The sequence below is a fragment of the Mesocricetus auratus genome, unplaced genomic scaffold (genome assembly GCF_017639785.1).
Source record: "Mesocricetus auratus isolate SY011 unplaced genomic scaffold, BCM_Maur_2.0 Super-Scaffold_100013, whole genome shotgun sequence".
NCBI lineage: Eukaryota > Metazoa > Chordata > Mammalia > Rodentia > Cricetidae > Mesocricetus > Mesocricetus auratus.
In genome coordinates, this window is record NW_024429196.1 from 78789633 (window position 1) to 78811860 (window position 22228).

General features: G+C 47.2%; 1 protein-coding gene across 7 annotated transcripts in view; it reads left to right on the forward strand.

Moving 5' to 3' along the window:
- The window catches only part of Ntrk2 (neurotrophic receptor tyrosine kinase 2), a 337851-nt gene that overhangs the window by 62744 nt on the left and 252879 nt on the right, over positions 1–22228 (forward strand). For 6 of the 7 annotated variants that reach the window (XM_005078411.4, XM_013119299.3, XM_013119298.3 and 3 more), the window contains exons 10-12: positions 6154–6189; positions 8680–8777; positions 14142–14241. In XM_005078411.4, coding sequence (XP_005078468.1) covers positions 6154–6189; positions 8680–8777; positions 14142–14241 — 234 coding nt within the window. Of the gene's footprint in view, positions 1–6153; positions 6190–8679; positions 8778–14141; positions 14242–15709; positions 16263–22228 lie in introns of those variants that run through there. The other variant, XM_013119300.3, reaches the window with a different exon arrangement.

Here is a 22228-nt window from a genome sequence, read left to right on the forward strand (position 1 = left end):
TGTAATAATGTTTAAAATGACGTCCTCCAGTTGGTTTGGCAGCCAGCAGGATGAACTCAATGAATGGTCATGGAGGCTTTAAGCATGGGAAGGCAGGTGGAGACCGGGTGGATCCAGACACGCATTCTACATCAAGGGGCTAGCCGAGGCGCCCTGGTGACTCTGCTGTATCCCATTTAGCTGACAGGCCTGAAATAAAGACTCACGTCAGGTGAACTTGACCTCCCATGCCTCTGTCATTGGAATTCAATCCCACATGCAGAAAAATCTCTTCGTGAGCAGGCAGAACGTGCATGGGGACAGAGTAGAGGTTAGGAGCAGCAAGGGTTTCTTTCTAGGGAAGCCTTGAAACAGAAATTAGTAGAAAAAATAACTTACTTTTGGCCACAAGGAAGGAATTTGGACCTGTTGTGAGTAGCTTCTGATCAAATAGCGCAAATTCCAAGAAGACCAAATGTCAGGTGTTTCTTATTTGTGAGCGCACCGACTGAGGGAAAGTCATACCGTCCGTGTCATCACTAAGAAATATAATCATCTCGCCGGGCGGTGGTGGCGCACGCCTTTAATCCCAGCACTCGGGAGGCAGAGGCAGGCGGATCTCTGTGAGTTCAAGGCCAGGCTGGACCGACAGCCTCCAAAACAATACAGAGAAACCCTGTCTCGTAAAACAAACAAAAAAAAAAAAACAAAAAAAAAAAGAAATATAATCATGTCATCAGAGCACCGCGAGATGGTGACGCTCTTGTTTCTAAGCTGGCGGTTCTCTGTCCCACTCATTCAGGAAGAATGTCTCAGCCAGAATGCTCAGCCACACAGTGGGAGTTAGCGACTTCTGCTCCTGATTCAGAAGCCGTTGTCTCCTATGCAAAGTGCGCTTCAGGGACGAACCGTAAATAAAGATCGGAAGTGTTTCCCACAGTTCCTTCCAGTGCTGCTTTGTCAAGAGATTCATGGTGTAGGGTGAACTGGTGCTCTCTCCACAGCACTTAGAAGGCCCCAAAGCGGCAGATGAGGTCTGCTATGTTTAGGTCCAGGGACACGCTGCGAGCGTGCCTGTCTCTCCAAGTCAGGAAGAGTAGAATGGAGGCAGAGGCAGGAAGATCTCCGTGAGTTTGAGGCCAGCCTGGTTTACAGAGCGAGTTCCAGGACCGCTAAGCTCCCGCCTTTTCCTTAGGCCGTTAATCAGGACCCATTTCTTGTCCTGGGGCGGAAAGCACTGAACCCCACATACTTTCCTGCCAGAAGAAACCAAGAACTTGGTTTAGACACAAGCACGTGATGGCCATGGTAGTTAAGATCCATCCTTACACTTCCTTGCATCTCCAGAGTTCTAAGGTTAACTGACTACACCTGTAGAGGCTCCCGAGAGCTTTCCGCAGCCATGCTGTCACCCTCCCTCATCCTGTGGGAGACCCCATCCTGACAGGAAAGCAGAGGTTCGGTGCTCTCAGAGAACTGGTGACCGAGGAAGGAACAAACCCTTCCTGTTGTCAGATTCTGGGCTCAGCCTCCTCCGAGGGGAGGGCGGCCTGGCCGCCATAGGCTTCTGGCCGCAAGTTGCAAAACCGTGCTGATGCCGAGCGAGGACGGCCCACCAGGAAAGGACATGCGCTCTGTGCCTTCTGTCACGAGGGTCCTCCGGAATATTTTTAAAGGCCACAGAATCTGCCAAATGAAACCGAAGGCGAAGGCTTGTCTGAGGAACACGAGAGGGCCTGGAGAGACGGCTTGGCAGGCGACCACGGGTGCAGGCCTCGCAGAGGACCCGGCTTCAGGTCTCAGCACCGGCAGTGTGGTTCGCAACCGCGGGGGAACACCAGTTTCAGGGGATCCGATGCCCTCCCCTGACCTCCATAGGCACCACATGGATGGGGCGCACAGACATGCATGCAGGCAAAACATCAAGACACGTAAAGTAACTAAATCCTAAAAAATAATCAAGGGCGTTGGAGAGGACAAATGGCTTAAAAGAAGGAAGCACGGGTGTCGTGTCCTCCTGTCCCCCCCCCCCATCGTTTTCATCTTGGTGTAGAACACAAGACGGCTGATCTCGCGCTACCTCTGTGTCTCTTGCTGATTTTCTTACCCTCCGAGGCTAGGTTCCTACTGAACTGTAGAATCTTGCTGTTTGACAAGTCATAGTAATTTACTCAGGCAGGTTTCCGGAAATCTGAGGTGTGGTTGATACTGGAGGCCTAAACGGAGCTGAGGGTGCCGGGGTGCACGCCTGTGATTCTAGAGTTGGGAGATAGAGGTTGGAGCATCACTGCAAGTGTGAGGTCAGCGTGGGCGAGCCACTTCCTCGACACGCCCCCCCCAAAAAGGACAAGATGATAAACAAAATGGGGGGACTTTAGGTTGTTTCACACGGAATGAGGGTGTTGGTAAGTGCTTTAGCTTGATAGAGTCAAGGGAGGAAAACGATGATTTGGTCTTGGCCGTTTGCAAGGCTCGTGCGGGAGGCACAGGCACTTCAGTTTACTCTGGAGCCCTGATGGTGTGTATCTGTGGTGTTGCACGAAAACAAAAGACCCAGAGACTGACACTGGGGTTCAGGCTTCAGGCTGACAATCAGAAAAGCAAAGCAGCCAATCACTGGCTCCCACTCTGCCTCAGACTGAAATGGGATCCTGGCTCCACCAACCTCAGACTGAAGCCTCTCCTCAGCGTGGCTGGAGAATCCTGAGACTTCAGTGTCTTCCTGTCCTCAGTGTGGCTGGAGAATGAAATCTGACACTGACTCCTGAAGACCCTGCTCCTGTCTTTTCTACCCCTTAGTGCTGGGAATAAAGGCGTGAGATCCCAGGTGCTGAGATCATCCTTGGGTGAGCTGTTTTTCTTTAGGACCAGGTGAATCTTGTGTAGATCTGGGTGGCCTTGGGCTCACAGAGATCCATCTACCTCTTAATCCTGAGTCCCAGGATTAAAGGTGTGTGCCACCACCTCCTAGCTTCAGGCTGCTGGGATTGAAGGTGTGTATCACCACTGCCTGGTTTCTGTAGCTTGAGGCTGACTTTGCTTTCTGAATCCCCAGGCAAGCTTTAAATAAATCATAAATAATATATCACCACAATGTGGCCTTAGTACAGCCAAGTTCTTTTCCCTGTAGAAGTTGGTCCACTCCGGACTGTTGACGTCTTCCCATAACTTCTGAACGCAATCCCTCAGGTCAAAGCAAACTCACCCCCAGCACCCGAGGATGATCTCTAGGAACCAGGATATCAGTTTACCCCTGGCCCCCAGTTTCTCTCTGCTGTGATGCTGGCATCTGACCATGATGCCATTGGCTGTGGCGGGTTGAAACCGGGGCTATGTATGCATATGTATGCATGACTCCAGTTGGTGGAATGAAGTGCCTAGGTTTCCATATTTCCATGATGGGTCTCAAAGCACACGTGGTGCCAAAATCGGGAGATTTCCCACTCGATGGGCTGGATGGACCGGGTTCTATTGGAAGAAACCACGCGGCGCCTCTCGATGCTTCTCCGGCCCCATGGCAAGCCAGTGACTTGGTCGGATGCCCCCCTTCCCTCGCTCATCCATTCTTCCGGGTGGAAACGTTTTCTCGTGTTTGTTTGCGTCTTCGCGCTGAGTGTCTGCAGCAGACCTCAACTTTACCGCCACCGAGCTGTACACTAGACTGCACAATGAGCATTGTTTAGATTTCAGCAAAAGGAATCATTCAGAAAATAGACTTCAAAATGGTAGGGTACCCAGGGTGTGGTGCTGCACACCTTTAATCCTAGAGCCCAGTAAGTGGAGTTCAAAAGTCTGTGGGTTCAAGGACAGCCTGGCCTACCTAGCAAGTTCCAGGCTAGCCAGAGTTTACACAGTTGAGACTCTGTCTCACAAGAGGACAGAAAAGGGGGGAATGCTTTCAAAATTTGTCCATTGCCAGAAGCGTGAAGAGGGGTTGTCACCTCATTTTGAAGTGTGCCCCGTGTGCCTGGCCTGAGTGTCTGTCGGCCAGGAGCCTCTTCCGTGCTGTGGAATGGGACCCATTGGGTCTGGCTGTGTGTGCTTCGGCAGGTCCAACAACTAGCGTGGTGGCTGTTGCTCGTGCTCTGTCTCCTTGTCAGGGCCGTCACCTCAGCCTCCACTTTATGACTGACTGTAGGAGGGCAGTGATAGTTCCCATGCTGTGGGGAAAGGAAGTTGAACAACATTTTTCTGCTTTCAGCGAGTTTGAGTGCAGCCCGATCCCTTTGTGGTTGATCTTGGTAGCAAGGACATGATGCAGGGATGAGTCTGGAAAAATGCGTAGCTGCCTAGGTTGTGACCTAACCCGTTTATTTATGGTCCTACACGATGTCCTACTTTTCCAGATATCTGAAATCTGCTTTGTTGAATTTACTACGCCACGTTCTTGGATCTTCCTAGGGGTTTCATGCGTCTGGTGGTGCCCTGTGGGTGAGGAGTGTTGGGCGGTGGTGCCCTGTGGGTGAGGAGTGTTGGGCAGTGCCCCACATGTGGGGAGTGTTGGGTGCAGGAGCTGAGACAATGGCTGGATGGGGAGCTGGAAGGATGACTTTCTCCCTTGGAGCTGTGAAACTTTCCCCCCAGGAGGGAGTCAAACCATCACCGTGGAGGACAGCATTTGGTGTAGGGTGTCTTACAAATGACATCAGGAGGTACAACTCTGGGGCTCCTCACTGCTTAATCCCCCCAAATGGTCCCCAGACTGCCTGAGGGGCAGCCCACAAGTCAGCACCTTTACATGGTGTTGTAATTCTAAGGATAGATATTTTGACAGTATATTTCATGACTATTTCAAAAAAGATATTGGCAGTGATAAAAATCATCAAGGTGTAACTGAAATTCTCTTGGAGGCTGGATTTTGTATAAACTAGCACAGTGTGGTCATGGGTTGTGTAGTGTGCATTTTTGGGTGATGCTGTTCACATAGACTCCAGTGACAGGTGGATAGAGAGTATGGATTGCCCGGTCATAGGGCAGAATCCTTGAATTGAAGCGCATAGCTGTCCATCTCATCTTTCCTCTGGAAGACAGAGATTCTTTTAGTGAAGCATGTTGCAATTCTTATTCGACCACGGGGGCATTTTCACTTGCTTATTTATCTAGATTAACCTTAGTTATTATTCGCCGGGAACTCAGGAGCTGGAAATTGTCTCGGTGTTGTTTTTCTGCCAGGAGCTCGGTAGTGAAATGGAAACTGAATTCGTTTTACGGCCAGAAGTTTTGCTTTTGATAGGCAAAGGCTGAAAGTATCAGGAGGGAATGAATTTCTCAATCACTTAAGTGTTAGGACAAAGTGTATTCCCAAGCTCACTTTCCTACAGATTCAGGTAGCTGTACTCACACATAATCTGATATTTCTCAGCGTTAGAACTGGAGGCCAGACCTGTCTTCCAGGGAGCTCATGTGAAAAATACCCATGGTCCCCATTCTTGGCGGTTTCGAAGATGGCATCAGTAAGAGGCCATCCCGCCCTGCACTGAGCCGAGCATCCGGGCACACATTCCCGCATAGCCAGGCTGTCCCGACAGTGATTAGGACTCTCTCCATCTGTCTCGCCTTGTTTGGAGTCTCACTGTGGCCCTGTGTACATTGGTGCAGATGAGGAATTTATTATATGTTTGTATTTATCTCTGGTAGAAAATTTATTTGTGACCTCATACTACTAGTCGATGACTTTAGTAGGGAAACGTGTTTTATGTCTCTGTCGTTAGGACAAAGAAACGCTAGGGTGGAAAAACAAGAGTGCTTGCACGAGGCTCATGATATGGACCTGGTCGTGGTTCTGGGATACATAATCTGGCAGTAACCCTCAGACATCAGAGAATAATAAAAGTGCTATTAAAATTACCATCTTTGAAACAAAACCATGGAAACCATGGTTAACGTAGCCAACTGTACCATGGAAATAGTACAGGAGAAATAGTCAAAATGAACTAATTTTTTCCAAACTGATTTCTCAGGGTTTTTTTTTCTTTTGGTATGGAATTGGAGGAAGGAGGAGAGTGCTTTATCCGTAGGGAGATCAGAACCTGACTCTTATGGACTTGCCTTCAAGACAATCTATCTGGCTATAAAAACTTCAGGGTATATGTAACATATATTAGTTGGTAGAGCTAAGCGGCTTTTAACTGTAAAATGTGTACTTACAACTCTTTAATGTGTTTTGCTTTACAGAGACAAACCCAAATTATCCTGAAGACCTCTATGAAGGTAGCTATCATGTTTCTTCACTTTGTATTTTTTTTCCAGAATGTTTGTGTATAATGTAATAAATCAGCTAGAAGAAGACCTGTAAGCTGAGTTAAATCCACATTTTTAAGTGCTACATGGGCCAAAATAACATCTCAAGTATCACCCAGTATTGATGGCTCTTTTCCCTTGATATTTACAGTGCCTGTAAATAGCACTTTCTCTCCCAGGCTCTCTTCTTGGAAGTAGTAAATCCATTCTGCTCTTACAGACATCTTGTTTCCGTAATTGGGAACTAATTACCTGTTTAAAAGCCATGACAACCAAGGGAAGGGAGGTGCCTCACCTCCAGGCCATGACAGGAAACACATGAAATTGTCTCTTGTATAATGCAGAGGCTGCTTATGGACAGAGCTTCAAAGGGCTCGCTTGGGGGCAGCTCCGCCAGCCACTGGAGGGTGTCACTGTCCCTACTGCACATGTGACCATCCACTGGCCAGCTTTGCTGGGGGCTGGTTCCCTCTGTTGTGTGAGCTGATGCTGTGGATGGTCTGACCCAGCGATGGTCCATCTAACCTTTCTTACTGAAAAGCGGAATTACATAGCCTTGACTTGCTGAACCCATCCCCGGAGCACAAGCCAATTTCCCTGGGGGTTGGAAGGGCCTAAAGCCTAAAATGAGTGAAATCCTTTTAGGGACATGGAAGGGGAGGAACCCAAAAGCTACATCAGCGATGCTTGGCTGCTCACCTCTACTCTGCCTGTTGACTAAATGCCAAGGATGCATTGACGGGCACAAAAACTCTTTAGTGCAGTCTTCCAAGCTACCACTGTGGTCACGAGGCCACTGATTTTAGAGACGTGGCAGGCTTTGTTTCAAGCTTGGGATTAAAACTGAGAGTGATCAAAGCTAGATTAGTTAGAGTGGTGCATTTTCACAAGGGATTTGTTCTCTAGCTTTCCACTGATGGGCACATGTCACCTGACGCTCCTATTTGCTTGGGTCTGTAACATGCCCCGCACCAACCATGCTCATATTTGGTGTGAACTGTGCAAAGATCAGCTCCATTGGATAAGCTATAGACCACCCTAGGCTGACTGCATGTGTATTTAACTCCAGCTGATTTTAACTGAGAGTTTCTCTGTGTGTGCATGCTAATCTATATTGCATCTGAGTTGTGGCTTGGCTGACTCCTGTGCAGGTGATTTGAATATGTATTTTTACTGGACCTCCTGGGACTCTAAGAAAAACACGTCTCAGATTTATCCCATACAGCATGAGGTCCGAATGGTGATTTTTTACATTTTTAAAATCATGTTCTGAGTTTCTTTTCAGTAACTTCAAGACGTTAAAAAAAATGCCATCTCTCCAGTGGCCTCAGCTTCCATTTCGGGCCTTTTGGCTAAGATGTCATGGTTTTAAACTAGAGACATTTAAAATGGTCTAAATTTTGCCTGGCTACTTGGCTATACTACAGAGAAAAATTAGTAAATAAATGATGTCTGCTTATGTTTGAAATCAGTGAGTTTTAAGATATTCCAAATAAACATTGTTAAAATTCAGGTTTTGGCACTAGGAACACAACAACAAACAAAGAAAAATAAGTGCTTTTTTCTGGTTTTTTTCACTTGCATTCAAAGGAACATGCTGTTAATAAAAATGCGATTTGAGCTGTTTGCCCTAAAGCCAGCATGATGATCCCACCAAGGGGAGTTTGGCTGGGGCTGAGTTGATGAAGTGGCTCTTGCCGGATGGAAAGGAGGGGGCACTGTTCTAGTTAGAAGCGCAACACAGACACTTCCAGGCACCATCGCCTGCAGCCAGCCAGCCACCTAATCCATGCAAACTAAATCTGGCCTAGAACATGCCAGCCGACTTGAGATTGATGGCAGGGAAGACACACACATCCACGCTGGCCTATTCAATAGAATATGGGTGCATCTGGGCTCTCGGACCCAAGTCCCGCAGTGATGCTCACACCAGGCTGCATCTTAAGGCCTTGTCCTACTCTCCAGCAAGATGCTCCTTCCCGGACATCAGTGCTTCCTTACCCCCGGGGTTGCCGCGTGGCTCTGACTCCCTAACCCTCATCATTCTACTCTGAGGCTGACATTTCTCAGCGTTAGAACTAGAGGCCAGACCTGTGTTCCAGAGAGTTCATGTGAAAAATACCCATGGTCCCCATTCTTGGTTGTTTTAAAGATGGCATCAGTAAGAGGCCATCTTTCCTTCAGAGCAAAGGAGAAACCTTAAAGCAGGTTTAGCATGGCGTGCAGAACCTTGATGGAGAGATGGAAACTGACCGCCATGTTGGCTTTGCGCAGTTCCATCCGGCCCTGCACTGAGCCGAGCATCCAGGCACACATTCCCGCACAGCCAGGCTGTCCCGACAGTGATTAGGACTCTCTGGATCTGTCTTGCCTTGTTTGGGGTCTCACTGTGGCTCTGTGTATGTCAGAAACCTATCGATGACTTCATATTCCTCCTCTTTCTCTTGTCTCCAATTGAAGACTGGACTGCAGCAACTGACATCGGGGATACTACGAACAAAAGCAATGAAATCCCTTCTACAGATGTTGCTGACCAAACCAATCGGGAGCATCTCTCGGTGAGTGGGGATGGGTGGACAGTGCCTCCTGGGCTGGCTCTGACAATTCTGGATGCTCACATGCTGGAGAATTTGTCCCTGTTTCCGTAGGACATGGTTATTGTTCAGATGTGAGGGGCCACCAAGATTGGAGGGTTTGCTAGAAAGACCCAGAAATAGTGATAAAGGGACCGTGCAGCCTCTGGCCAGTGCTTTTCTGGTAGTGCACCACATGTTGAGCTTTTCTGACGTTTTACTTAGTTTTACTTTATGGGTATGGGTGCTTTGTTTGAGTGTGTAAAGTGCCAGAGGAGGCCAGAAGAGGGTGTTAGGTCTTCAGGTCCTCTGGAAATGGAGTTAGAGAAAGGTTGTTAGTGGCCATCTGGATGCTGGGAATGGAACTCAGGTCTTCCTCCTCCAGACTCAGAAATATATATATATATATAATTTCTGTGTCTGTGTGAATGTATACTTTCAAAAGACGGGAGAAAATGAGGCCAGAAGAGAGTGTTAGATTCCCTGGTGCTAAGTCAGCTGACGTGGGTGCTGGGAACGGAAGGTGGCGGAAGGTGGCAGGTCTTCTGGAAGAGCAGCCAGTGCTCTCACCTCTGGCTCCATCCCTCAGCCCCGTAGTTCACCACGTTCAACAGTTATTGCTGTTTTTAAATACCCATCCTTTACAACCGGACTACTGGGAAATCCCTCGTAGCAAATCCCAGCACTCCCATTCAGGGACCACACTCTCTCATCTTACCTCCTTCATGTTTTAAAAAGCAAAAATTTAGAAATCCAGCTTTCTCTGGGGAATGTGATAGGAAAGAAAACCCAGGTGCATCTTTTAGACAGGCGCCCCGGGGGCGGAGTGGTACCTGACCCGGCCTGTGCAGGCAACCGGCATGAGATGAGTGGAGGGCATCGAGGGCATCGGGGTGTGAGCAAGAGCTTGCAGGCTGGGAAAGGCCAGGCGGGTGCTTCGCTGGAAGGCTGAGGCTGGTATGGGTGCTTTGAGTGTGTAGCTGTGTGCTCTGTGCATACAGGGCCCCGCGATTAGCCTCACTGTGTCGTGAATTGCCACCAAAGAGTCTGTGCTTCCTAGGGTCCCGTGGTGGGACTGGTTTGGAACCATGTTGAGTTTTCCTCTCACACAGCGTGTCCCGTGAGCTCTGATCCCTTCCATGCCGGAATCCACCATCTCCCCTCCCGCTGCCACAGCTGCAGGCCGACCCAGGTTCTGCAAAACAGGACCTGGCTGCCAGCTCCTGTCTGACTGCCATTTTCTCCATTCTGGTTTACAGGTAGTGTCAGGCCTCACATTTTTAACCGGGCTTGGAAAAGTACCCAAAGAGGAATAGTGCTTTGTGACATGAAAGTTCTATGAAAGTCAAAATTTTCATTGATTTTTTTAAAAATTTATATTACGTGGATAAAATATAAATATAAATATAATCAGACTAGGTTGCTAGTGGTCATTGTAATTGCAATGTCCTCATGATGCCTTCAGCATTCCTGTTAACATCATGTCCTGTAACTCTTCTTCTGATGTAACAGTCCTCCTTGTAACCAGAAACCAGAAACTGCTTATGCATCAAATGTCTAAACCACACATAACTGAAAATTTAAAAGATTCCATAAAATGGCCTTTTATCTTACATGCAGGTATCTATATGCCCCTGAGTTAGAAAATGCAGCTTTTGTCTGTCTGTCTGTCTGTCTATCTGTCTGTTTATCTGTTTATCTATCTACACACACACACACACACACACACACATATATATAAATAATTGTTTTTGAGACAGGGTTTCTCGGTGTAGCCTTGGCTGTCTGTCTGTCTATCTATCGACACGTGTGTGTGTGTGTGTGTGTGTGTGTGTGTGTGTGCGTGCGCGTGTGGGTGCGTGCGCACACGCGCGCACGCATCTGTTTGATGAGTGCGTATATGCTCTGGTATGCCTCAGTGTGTGTGTGTGGGTCAGAGGACCACTTTCCACTGTGGTTCCAAGGCTCAGGTTTGCAGGAGGCAAGTGTTTTTTATCCCCTGAGTCACCTTGCCCACCCAGTAGCCACTTTTTCTCACTGAAAAAAAAAAAAAAGCAGGAGCTCTAAGGCCTCCAGCAGACGCTTGAAATCTCAGGTAGTTTTGAAGCTTTGCTGTGGCTTTTCCTATGCAAATCCACAATAAAGTTTGATTTACAAATTAGGCTCGATAAGAGATTAAAAACACCAGTAAGGCCAGGCATTGGTGGTACACTCCTTTAATCCTAGCACTCGGGAGGCAGAGACAGGTGAATCTCTGTGAGTTTGTGAATACCCTGGTCTACAGAGCAAGTTCCAGGACAGCCTCCAAAACAATATAGGGAAACCCTGTCTTGAAAAACAAACAAACAAAAAAAAAACCACCACCAGTAAAAATTTAACAATCATAACAGCATAGTATGTCCTTTTGCTCGCAGTCACAATTAAATAAAACAAGGGCAACTTGAACACTGGCTCTGAGACACCATGCCAGTGTTTCTTCTGATGAGTGAGAACGCCGGTGATTAACCAACATCGCAGTGGTCCATACGGTGTGGGCATGTTGGGCAAGTTTGAAGGAGATGGATTTGGTTACCGCAAGGTGGTCCACCGCCAGCCACGAGGGAGACGCTGTCACTCGGCATACGTGCAGGCTGGTGAGGCTAAGTCTGCACGCAGGAGTCCACTGAAGCTGTATCCGGAAGCTCTGAAGGGTACTGACGCGGCATAAGGGCTCCTTATCAGACTCTTGCATGACTCTGCCGCTGCCGGTGCCCTTTGGGTGCTTTGTGACCGACTTAGTGCTGTTCTTATCTGACTCCAGACAGCGGAACTGCAGAGCGATTACCCCCGAGTTTTTATCTTCCTGTCTTCATTGTGAACCGGACGCTCCGTTGTGAATAAACTACAGTTGTGTTAAAAATACCTGGACAGACTGGTTCAGTTCCAAGCTGTGTGGCCTTGGGATGTTTGTTTGCATTTCATGAGCTTCAGTTTTGATAGTCTCATTGTCTGTACCACCGCCATCTTAATTATTATATTATTATTTACTGCTTAGTTCACTGCGTGCATGAACTCACTGAGGGCTCTACAGTCCACAGGGCAGAGGACTATTAAACACGAGGACTATGAGAAGCCAAGGGGCACACCTGAATTTCACCCAGGGAGAAGCCAGTTCTAAAGCCGCTATAGTCTGCAGCACCAGTGTATGCTCTGCTGCAGTAACAGACACGCCCACACATCTTAGCGGCTAAACACCATAGAGGCCTCTCTCATCCTTCACGACCTGTGTTACTGGGAGTCTCTTCAGCTTCGTCCTGACTGTAGGACCTGGCTGACACACAGCTGCCCTTCTGAGAGTTGATTTTTGTTACGGTAGGGAGAAAGCTCCAGAGGCAGGGAGACCAGGGCTTCTCAGCCTTGACATTGTTGGCTTTGGGGGTGAGTAACTCTAGGGACTCTTTCCTGGCCACAGTAGATGGTGAGCGGACCCCCGGCGTTTATCTAAGTGCTTCTAGGATCACCCCAAGTCCCCCCGACAAAACCTAGAGTTGCCAAGCGTGTTTGAGTGACAGCGCCACTGATTGTTAATAACCAGGGCCTTTGACTAACATCTCAGATTGGCAAGGACATTCTTCACCCTTGTAAACCCCAGTCCCAGCAAGCGAGCATGAGGATGCAGCTAACCACAAGCAAGGCAGGGAGTGCGTTTTCCAGAAACAGGAGCCAAGACCAATTAGGTAACAAGTATAAATGATTACCTTAGAGGGAAAAATAATACCGCTTTGAGGGCTTTCCCACAGAGCGCATAACGCACAGAACTTAAGCTTTTTAGTAAGCGCTGTCAAAGTGCAGCATCAGTTTTTGTGGGCAAAACTTTATCAGAACATGACCTCGAAACTTTGCTTTCACATCTTCTGTGGCCTTTTTCAACCTATGCTGCAGAACTGAGTTCTTGCTACAAAGGCCGTGTGCCTGGCAGAGTCTAAGTATATTCCAGCTGACAGAGTGTGACAGAAGTTCGCCAACCCCCTGGACCTTGGTGTGCTGGTTAATTTTTGTCGGCTGATACAAAATCGACTCACCCGGAACCCTCAGCGGAAGGATTGCCTCCATCTGATTGGCTCTTGGGGGGTGTCTGTGGGGCATTGTCTTGATTGATTATTGATGTGGATTAATTGTGGGTGGAGCCACCATGGTGGGTGGTTCTGGAATGTGTAGGAAGGCGAAATGAACGAGCCTTGGGGAGCAAGGCGGTAAGCAGCCTTCTTCCACGTGGTTCCCGCCTCAGGCTCCTACCCTGCCTTCCCCTCAAATTGTGAGATGAAACAAACCCTTTCTTCCTGGCTTGCTATTACTCATGGTGTTTATTGCAGTAACAGAAAGAAAGATAGGATTCTCTACAATGTTGCTGCATCCTTCAAGTAGCAAGGGGATCCTACATGCCCAGAGGAACAGTGGTACCAGTGGACACTAAGTTTTTACGCTCACCTCTGCCTTGGGCTTGTGACAGAATCCACACAGCTACTCCTTCTACTCGCATCACTCACTGCTTGTAATTCCACTTTTAAAAGCATAAAAGTCCTTTTCTGGCCTGTATCACCCACGCAGAAAAGTGTACGGATCAGTGATGTCTGTCTCAGGTCCTGTTCAGGGCTGCGGCATACTGTAAAACTTTGCCTGCTTCAAGCTTGCCCTGGCTCCTATAAGCCCTGGCACTAGCTTAAAAAGGGTGCCCACCATGAACAACTTTTAAGCATGTACAAAAGTAATGAGAATAGTAAAATCAGCCCCATTGTATCGTTCACTAGCATCAAAATATTAATATTTTTTCATCCATCACCTCCTTCCTCTCCCTCCCTTTTCCTTTGCTCCTGTGTCTCGATGGATGGATGGATGGATGGATGGATAGATGAACGGATGGATGGATGGATGGATGATAGATGAACGGATGGATGGATGATAGATGGATTCATGGATGGATGGATGGATGGATGGATGGATGGATGTGGATGGATGGATGGATGTGGATGGATGGATGGATGGATGGATGGATGGATGATAGATGAACGGATGGATGGATGATAGATGGATTCATGGATGGATGGATGAATAGATGGATGGATGGATGGATGGATGTGGATGGATGGATGGATGTGGATGGATGGATGGATGGATGGATGGATGGATGGATGGATGGATGGAGCCACAGACATGATCATTTGTGTGGTATCAGTTAGGGGTCCATTTATAAGTTTAGAGTAGGCATCATAATAGCAAGTGCTCGGGAAATGTTAACTGCCATGGTCATCACTGTCATCTAAATGCAGGGAGTGGTTTTGCAAGGTCGTCACAGCCCTGTTTTCTCTCCAGGTCTATGCCGTGGTGGTGATTGCGTCTGTGGTGGGATTCTGTCTGCTGGTGATGCTCCTTCTGCTCAAGCTGGCCAGGCATTCCAAGTTTGGCATGAAAGGTAAGCAGAGCCATGCTTATTTTGCTTCTTTAAGTGGACTCATTTTTGGCTCATGACTAATGCTAATTATCACTAAAGGAGGAAGTGGCTGGATTTATGATGACTGGTTTTTAAGTTGGAAAAATAGCAACAAGGGTATAATACTACAAATCAAGATGGAACAAAATCACGATTACTCAACATTGCCCACTTTTCCGAGAGCACAGTTGTCCCAGGAAGCATGGACTGGATTCTTGAGTATGGACTAGCTCAGCAGTGTAGGCATGGGACAGTGCTTGTGAGTTCCTGTTGTGGTCAGGTGAAGTCAGGGGCAGGGAGATGCTACCTACAGTAACAGGCACATGTGCCCTTTCCATTGTATACTGAGATTCCAAGTCTTCTGTCAACCGCTTTCTTTTGCTATTGCTTCTCTGTATTCTCATTTTTGGAAAACTAACACCATCAGAAGAAGAATAAGAAAAGGCATAGTGGTACAGTGAGCTTGTACATGGATGGGTTTTTATTTACCTGGGGAAATTCCCGTGGCTGAGAACCAGCGATCGTGTCGCCATGAAGAGATAGTTGATACTCTTTAGGCTGATGAATTGTGCTGAGGGGTGGGCATGAGGAGACATTTGAGTAAGTGCTTTCCTATAAAAGTGAAGAGTTCCTGTGACTTTGAAGCATTTGCTGTGGTGTTTGAGCCCATGAACTGGCTGCTATGAGATTATTGTACTTTGTGTGGTCTCTAACAGCTCAGGACTCTGGGTGCCTAGGAGAGAAAGCTGTAAAGAGCACTTGGCGGAGGATGGGGACTGTGGGTGCCTTTACCTGTGTGGTCAGTGGGAATGACTCTGACCCTGCTCATCGCTTGGAAAGGGATGCAGAAGCAGCAGCAGTATCTTGGCCAGCGTACACGGGCCTAGGGAGGGATGCTCCTGTCTGCTATTTCTCCCCCTCATTCTTATGGTGACCGAGATGGAGATTCTCAGTCGTCATCTATTCCGACACAAAACAAAACGCGATAAAACCCTTCTGACCTTACTGTGGCCATCTCCCAGCCCGTGGGTCTGTGATGCTTAGGAGAGAAGCCCCTTCTGTAGTGTATTAGCAGTGAGACCCGGAAGAAGGCCGTACCCAGTGACAGGAGTCATCGTACCGCGGCTTCTTGAGCCTAAATGGGTGCCAGAAACCTACAGGGAAACAAGGGTTGCAGGGTTTCCCTCAGATGTAGTCGGGTCTGTGTGGATCAGAAAACTGGTGTCTGAACAGGCTTAGGAGGCTGCTCATGCCGCTATTGCCCAAGCCCCTAGAGTCTCTAATCCCTGGTCATGAATGTAGGCTGCCACATCTCTCTCCTAGCGTGACAGTGTGGGGTTGTCATGCAGTCCAAACAGCCGTTTCTCCCCGCGCCATCAGCCGGACTAGCTGTCTGCTCACCACGTGCTGGGTGCCCACCCTGAGCATTTATGTTTCTCATCCTCGCCAGGTGCTTTATTGCCTTGGGGGCGTTCTGAGTACGTGTCCCCAAACACAGCTCTGACTGGGGAGCAGCAGGTTCTTGAGGCCGAGACTCCTTTCTTGAAGGATTTGACTGGAGGAATTTCATCTGTGGATTCTTCTGAGAAAGGACATGTCCGAGTCCCTCTGGGAGCTCATTAGAGGTGCTGGGAATCCTGGGAGTGTGAGCTGGGAAGCCTTTCCGAAAGATGATAAGAAATGTCTGTAAACAGCAACCTAGTTTTCTCAGTGGTGCAGCAATGGAAGGAGACAAAGGTAGATGTTTGTTTCCAAGAAGGTTGTATTGTCTACTGGAACCCCAGAGCTGAGAGCAAACCCTATTTCAAATGGATAATTCGGGCGATTACCACCAAAGGCCTACATTTTTCTGAATACAACCCAAGGGTATCCTAAACCAATTGGGACGAAGAGTTTGCTCGGCCTTGATCAGGGCAGTCAATGGCATCTTCCAGCAGTAACAGCTATAGGTGTGTTTTTCTCTGTTACTCCTGAACATAAATAAAAAAAAAGTGCATTTACAATGTTGTCTCAAAGACTCATGTTCCTTTTTGGAGCAGCTGGGGCTTTATGTGAGTTTTGGGTTCCCTCGATGTGTCAGTCTGTAGTGCTTGTGCACAAACTGACCCCGATCGGAGGCCTTTGCTTAACAAGTGACATGCTGAGTGCATCACCTTTGGGGGTCTAGAAATTAAGACGGGGCTCATGTTTCAAACGCAAACAAAACTGAACATAAACTGGTGTTTAAAAATTAATGTGTTAATGCGCTTTCAATGCTATGCTCAAAACATACGTCCCAAAATGGGAAGGCTATGCAGACATTGTACTTCTGAAACAATCAGACCATATTGCCAGTCATGGTTTCTTGGGAGCAGTAGAAGGGTCTGTGTAGCCTTGGTCAGAAGTTTGGACTCAGAGAGGGGCCAATGGTGAATACGCAGCTAGGCTATTACAAATGAAATTTATACCCTGCCAGGCTTTTTTAGCGATGTTTGAACCCCAACATATTTCCTGTCTCAGGACAGAGGATGGCTGCGAGCCTGCCTTCAGGCACCCAAGGCTTTGTGTCCATCCTGCTGTATTCATTTTCTATGGCTGCTAAGGAATAACTTAAATATCTGAAGCTGGGGGCTGAATATACAACAAGGTCTGCTCAGATCACACGTTGGAAGTCTGTAAGCCCATGCATTGCTCCCTCTCCTGAGATGAGGCCTCCCCCTGCCCTTGTCATACACAGAGGAAGGTTGAACAACGGAGAGATACCAAATCGCATTTAGTCAAGGAGTTGGAAGGGCAGGGTGGATCTTTCTTTCCCTTTCATCAGGTATTTCTCTCACATAAACTAACCCACTCTGCAGTCAGCCCTAACTCCTTCCACGGGCAGCCACCCAATGGCCTCGCCACCACCCAATAGGCTCCATCTCTTAAGCATTCCGCACAACCTTTCAACTCTCCCACACAGACTCTGTCCTAGTATATGAACTTTGAGGGGGAACATCGTTTATCTTGCGTGTCAACGATCGTAATTTGTGGCACACGCTTTCAAATTATGAACTCACAGTTTTAACACAGTGGGTTTGAAGAGCCTGGGGCAATACAAGCCAGAAACCTCTGGGTGCCACACCGTAGGTGAATGCAGGGAAATAAGGACAAGCCTTATGAGGACCCACATAATATTTATGACACTGCTTCCAAGGGAGATGAGCTTGACATTGCAAGCCAGGGAGTTACACGGGGATGGGTAGATCCAGCCAGAGAGCCGTGGCGTCGTCATTGGAGACGAAGCTGAAGGGCGGGAGCTCCACTGGCCGGCTGCTCTGTCTGCTCAGTGGGAGCAGGTGGCTGACAGTGTGGCCCAGCACAGGTAGGTAGTGACCGTCAGCTCTGTCTGCTCATCGTCATCCAGCCGGTACTCACTAAATAGTAACTGAACGAATAATTAGAGAGGATTGTCAGCTTCATCCAGTGTAAGCTGTTAATTGGTAAGAACCTAAATATCTGGACCGTAACTCACAGGTTAATGACTGAAGAGAGACTCTGGGTCTCTTCCTAGTTTCTGAGGGGAAAACCCCACTGTTTCTAATTTTTTCTGACTTTAGATAATTGCATATCACTGACAAGATGTTGTCTGGACAGGTCCCGTCTTGGTGCACTTGGCCTTTTCAATACTCTGCTTTGAACAATTGCTTCTAAGCTCGGAAGGGGTACTTTGGTTTGCAGCTTCGGGTAGGAGCGTCTTCAGTTGCTGCCTCGGAACACGTGGCTTTCAAGGCTTGTGTCTTCATTCAGACCTGAGGTTGGCAGGGTGTCAGCTGGTGGTTCGTATTTGCCATTAACCTAGAATTCATTTTTCACTCTTACTTGTTTACTATAATTTAAGCATCTCGTTGCTAATGTTCGATGGGCTATTGGACTTGTGACAGTAACAATGTCAGGCGGTGGATTTCTCTCCTTTCCATTTTCTCTTGTTTATATCTGTCCAGTTAGTTGTTTTGTTGGGCGTCTAACTATCATCAGCATAGAGGAGTTCCAAAAAGAGTTACTCTATTAGTGTCTGGCCGTGCGCACTGGGTTATTCCTGTGCACATTTAATATGAATACATGAAGCACGTTGTGAGTCTACCTACATCTGTGACCGAACTGATACTCTCTTGTAAAGTGTAATTTGATTCTTCTTCTGGGGCTGCCTCCAGTTTATTTTGGTTATTTGTCAATGATACAGCTCTCAAAGAATTTGCGGAGCATCTTGTTGCTGAGAACGACGACTGGGCTGTGAATGCGCAGTGAATGCTTGCACTCCTGTTCTGACCAAGGCTCGCTTGGCTCTCTCATGGCTTCCTGGCCTCTCTACTCCAGGATATGTAGAAGCGCACATGAAGGGGGTGGGCGAACCCATGGCGTGTGGGTTGCCAGTTCTTCAGAGGGTGCTCCACACTGGGAGTGCTGCCACAGGCAGGGCAGGAAATATCACAAGGAGCCAGCAGGGGTGGAGCTCACCATGTGAGTGAGGACCGGGCGTGGCTACCAGCAAGCTGCTTATGCTCCCTGATGGAAATGCTCGCATGGTGTTTCTCCCTCAGCAGAGGCGCATGCTTTGGGCTCTAGATTGAAATGTCTTAGTGGTCCTAAGAAATCACAGGACTAGGAGAAAGAGGCTTTGCTCTCATGGCCTCAAGGAGTCAAAGGATTCCACCTCTATGGCCCTGGCCTGCAAGCATCCTTTGCAGAACTCAGAGCTTCCTGGATTTCCAGTTAAGGCAGGCACAAAATAACACTCACCTGTCTCTCTACTCCATGCTCAAGTCAGCGCTCTGAAATGGCCATCTTTCAGCAGGAAGAATTCCACTCTTTTTAAAAACAAACATAGCAGGGCTGACACTAATTCTGCTGGCAGTTTCTGCCTTTTCTATGAGCTCGAAACAGTCCAGAAAGTTGAAGAGTTGGAGGTTAGCACATATTTGGATCAACTCTTGAAAGAGGAAAACATGTGACCAAAGCCAGAAACAGGGTCATAGAAACATGTGAAAAGACAAACTTTTTCCACTCACGCATCTTTCAGTTTTGAAAAAAAACTTGCAGTGTAGATAAATTAAAACACTAACAAACGTTTGTTTTCCAGTCTTGCATGAGGCTTAGAAATATGTAAGTCAAAACCAGGAACTCCCCATCACCCTCCTCTCACACTGTTTCCACTCCCAGAGAGAACTTTCTTTGTCTTGCTGCTTGCATACGTTATGCAAATGATCAAATGCATAGCTTCAGTTTTATGTAGATAATCAGAACACAGCTACTTGTTTTGTTCCACAGGGAAGTAAGTCATAGCATCCATCTTGCTCTGCATTCACCCCGACCCCCACCCCCAGGTCACAATTTGCCCTGCAGCCCTTTCTACCAGCACTTAGGGAGTCACTGCATATTATTCCATCGTGGTTCCCAGCACCCTGCCATTAGGCTACTCAAGTCTGAAACCTACTGTCTCATACTCGTTCTGTGGCTTGGAGCAAGAGTTGTTTCATCTTCTCTCGCTTCGTTTTTGTAGTGGCACATGGGTTAGTAACTGTCTTAGTCAGCGTGCTACTGCTGTGAAGGGACACCATGACCAAGAAAACACTTACAGGAGAAAGTGTTTAATTGGGGGGTTTGCTTACAGTTTCACAGTTTAGTTCAATGTCACCTTGGCAGGAGCATGGCAGCACTCATGGTGTCGGAGAAGTAGGTGAGAGCTACATCCTGATCCCCAGGCAGAGAGAGAGAGGGGGAGAGAGAGAGAGAGAGAGAGAGAGAGAGAGAGAGAGAGAGAGAGAGAGAGAGAGAGAGAGAGAGAGAGAGAGAGACTGGGCCTGGCTTGGGCCTTTTAAACCTCAAAGTCCTCCCCTGGAAACACCAACAAGGCCATACCTCCTAATCCTTCTTAAATAGTGCCACACCCCAACGACTAAGCATTGAAATACAGGGGCATATGGGGACCATTCTTATTAAAACCACTACAGTAGTCTCCTACAACTCTACTGAAATACCCAAGACAATCAACTTATAAAAAGATGAAGCTCTCTCAGGTTCACAGTGTTGGAGGTTATAGACTATGGTCAGTTGGTCCCGTTGCTTTGGGCCTGTGGTGGCTCCTAATAGTGGGAACACAGGAGGGGCAAAATTGTGTACCTTCTGACCAGAAAGAATAAGGAAAAGGAGAGAGGAAGGCTCTCTGGGATCCAGGTGCGCCCTTTGAGGGCAGGCCTTGAATAACCCAGCTTCTCCTACGGTTTCATGGTTCTTACCGCCTCCCGATTGCTACAAACAAAATGAATCTGCTTACACACAAGTCTTTGGGGGAAATTCCAGATCCAGGCTACAGCAGGCAATACTAATACACACTTCATCAAGCTGCTGTGAAGGCAAACTGAGCTTAATCGGTGAAACTCAAGCATTCCTAGCTTTCCGTAACTGCTATGCATTCCTACGATTGCTAGTAAATTGTGATTTATTTGACCCATCTTGACATTTAAGTTTTAATAAAATTTCGGGAAATTATCTTATGTATAGACATAGAGATAGATGGAAATGGATGATCGAGGGGAAAACGCGTCCACTCAAGTGTGAGCAGACGCCTGAACAAGCCCTTTACTTACCGGGTTCTCTAGCAACAGCACGCAAGGGTACAGGTCTATTACTCCCAGTCCTGGTGAATATTATCAGTTTTCTATATATTTATTGATTTTGATTAGGCTGATGTTTTGATGAATAATAATGCTAAAATTCTTTAGCATATGAAAATGGGAAGAAATGATACATTTATTATTGGTGTATGTGTATGCAGTATTTTATATATTAGTTTTTATTAGTTAAGCACATTATTCCTGCTTTTTCTGAATTTTTTTGTTTTTAAACAATTGTGTTTGAAAGTTTTGTTAGATTGTTTGGTACAGGGTCTCGCTTTGTAGCCCAGGCTGGCCTCTAGCTTGCGGTTCACCCTGCCTTAGTCTCCTAGATGCTGGGATTAGAGGTGTGAACCACCACATCAGTGTCCTTCAACTTCTCAGTAATATTTTTTGATAAACAAAGGCGCCTTGCCTTTTGATAGAGACGAATCTGTGATCTTTTCCATGTAAGCACACATCTTCTTTGGAAGGCCTCCTGCTCCATGCCTTAAACCTATTTCACACCTTCTTACTTCATTTATTCTGTGTGCTCTTAACTTAGCTCCCTGGGCTTTTTGCAACACCCCCTTTTCTCTTTTATTTTTTTTTCATTTTCTCTTTTAATTCTGTGTGAAATGCTCATCTTACACAGAGAATAGAGATGCTTGAGAAAATTTCAGTGTGACATTTCCAGAATATTATTCTTGCTTCATAGAACCAGAAAGTAACTGACAAAACAAAAACTACACTTTGAAGAACTCAGTGATTAACTCACTGTCAGGGTGAACATGGCTCTTTGTTGGTTCCTCCCTAGAGAGAGGCCCTGGGAGCCTCCCACCGGGATCAGAGAAAACAGGTTTACATGAAAACGTTTGGCTGTCTTCCCCATGGCCTCAAACTGACCTCACAGTGTACCTCAGGAATCCTTTAATGGGGGAAAACAACATGTCAATACTCACCAATCCTCGACAATTTCAGAAAAAAAAGTCAGTTGAAAGAGCTGACCGATAGTTAAAATATATTTCAGGCCCCTTTCCTGTTGTTTGGAGGTGTGAGTCTACCCCAGGCTCACAAGCTGTCTTTCCAAATCTCTTCCTACTTAAAAAATAAACACTTACTTACTTTTCATTTTTGTGTATGAGCGGTTGCTCATGCATACATCTATCCCACATTTCTTCAGAGCCTGTGGAGGCCAGAAGAGAGCCTTGGGTCCCCTGATACTGAGTTGTAGGTGATGGTGAACTGCTCTGTAGGTGCCGTGAACAGAACCTGGGTCCTCCGCAAGAGTAGCCGGTGCTCTTATCCACTGAGCATCTCTCCAGGTCTCTTTCTTGCTTTCACGACAAGATTATGTG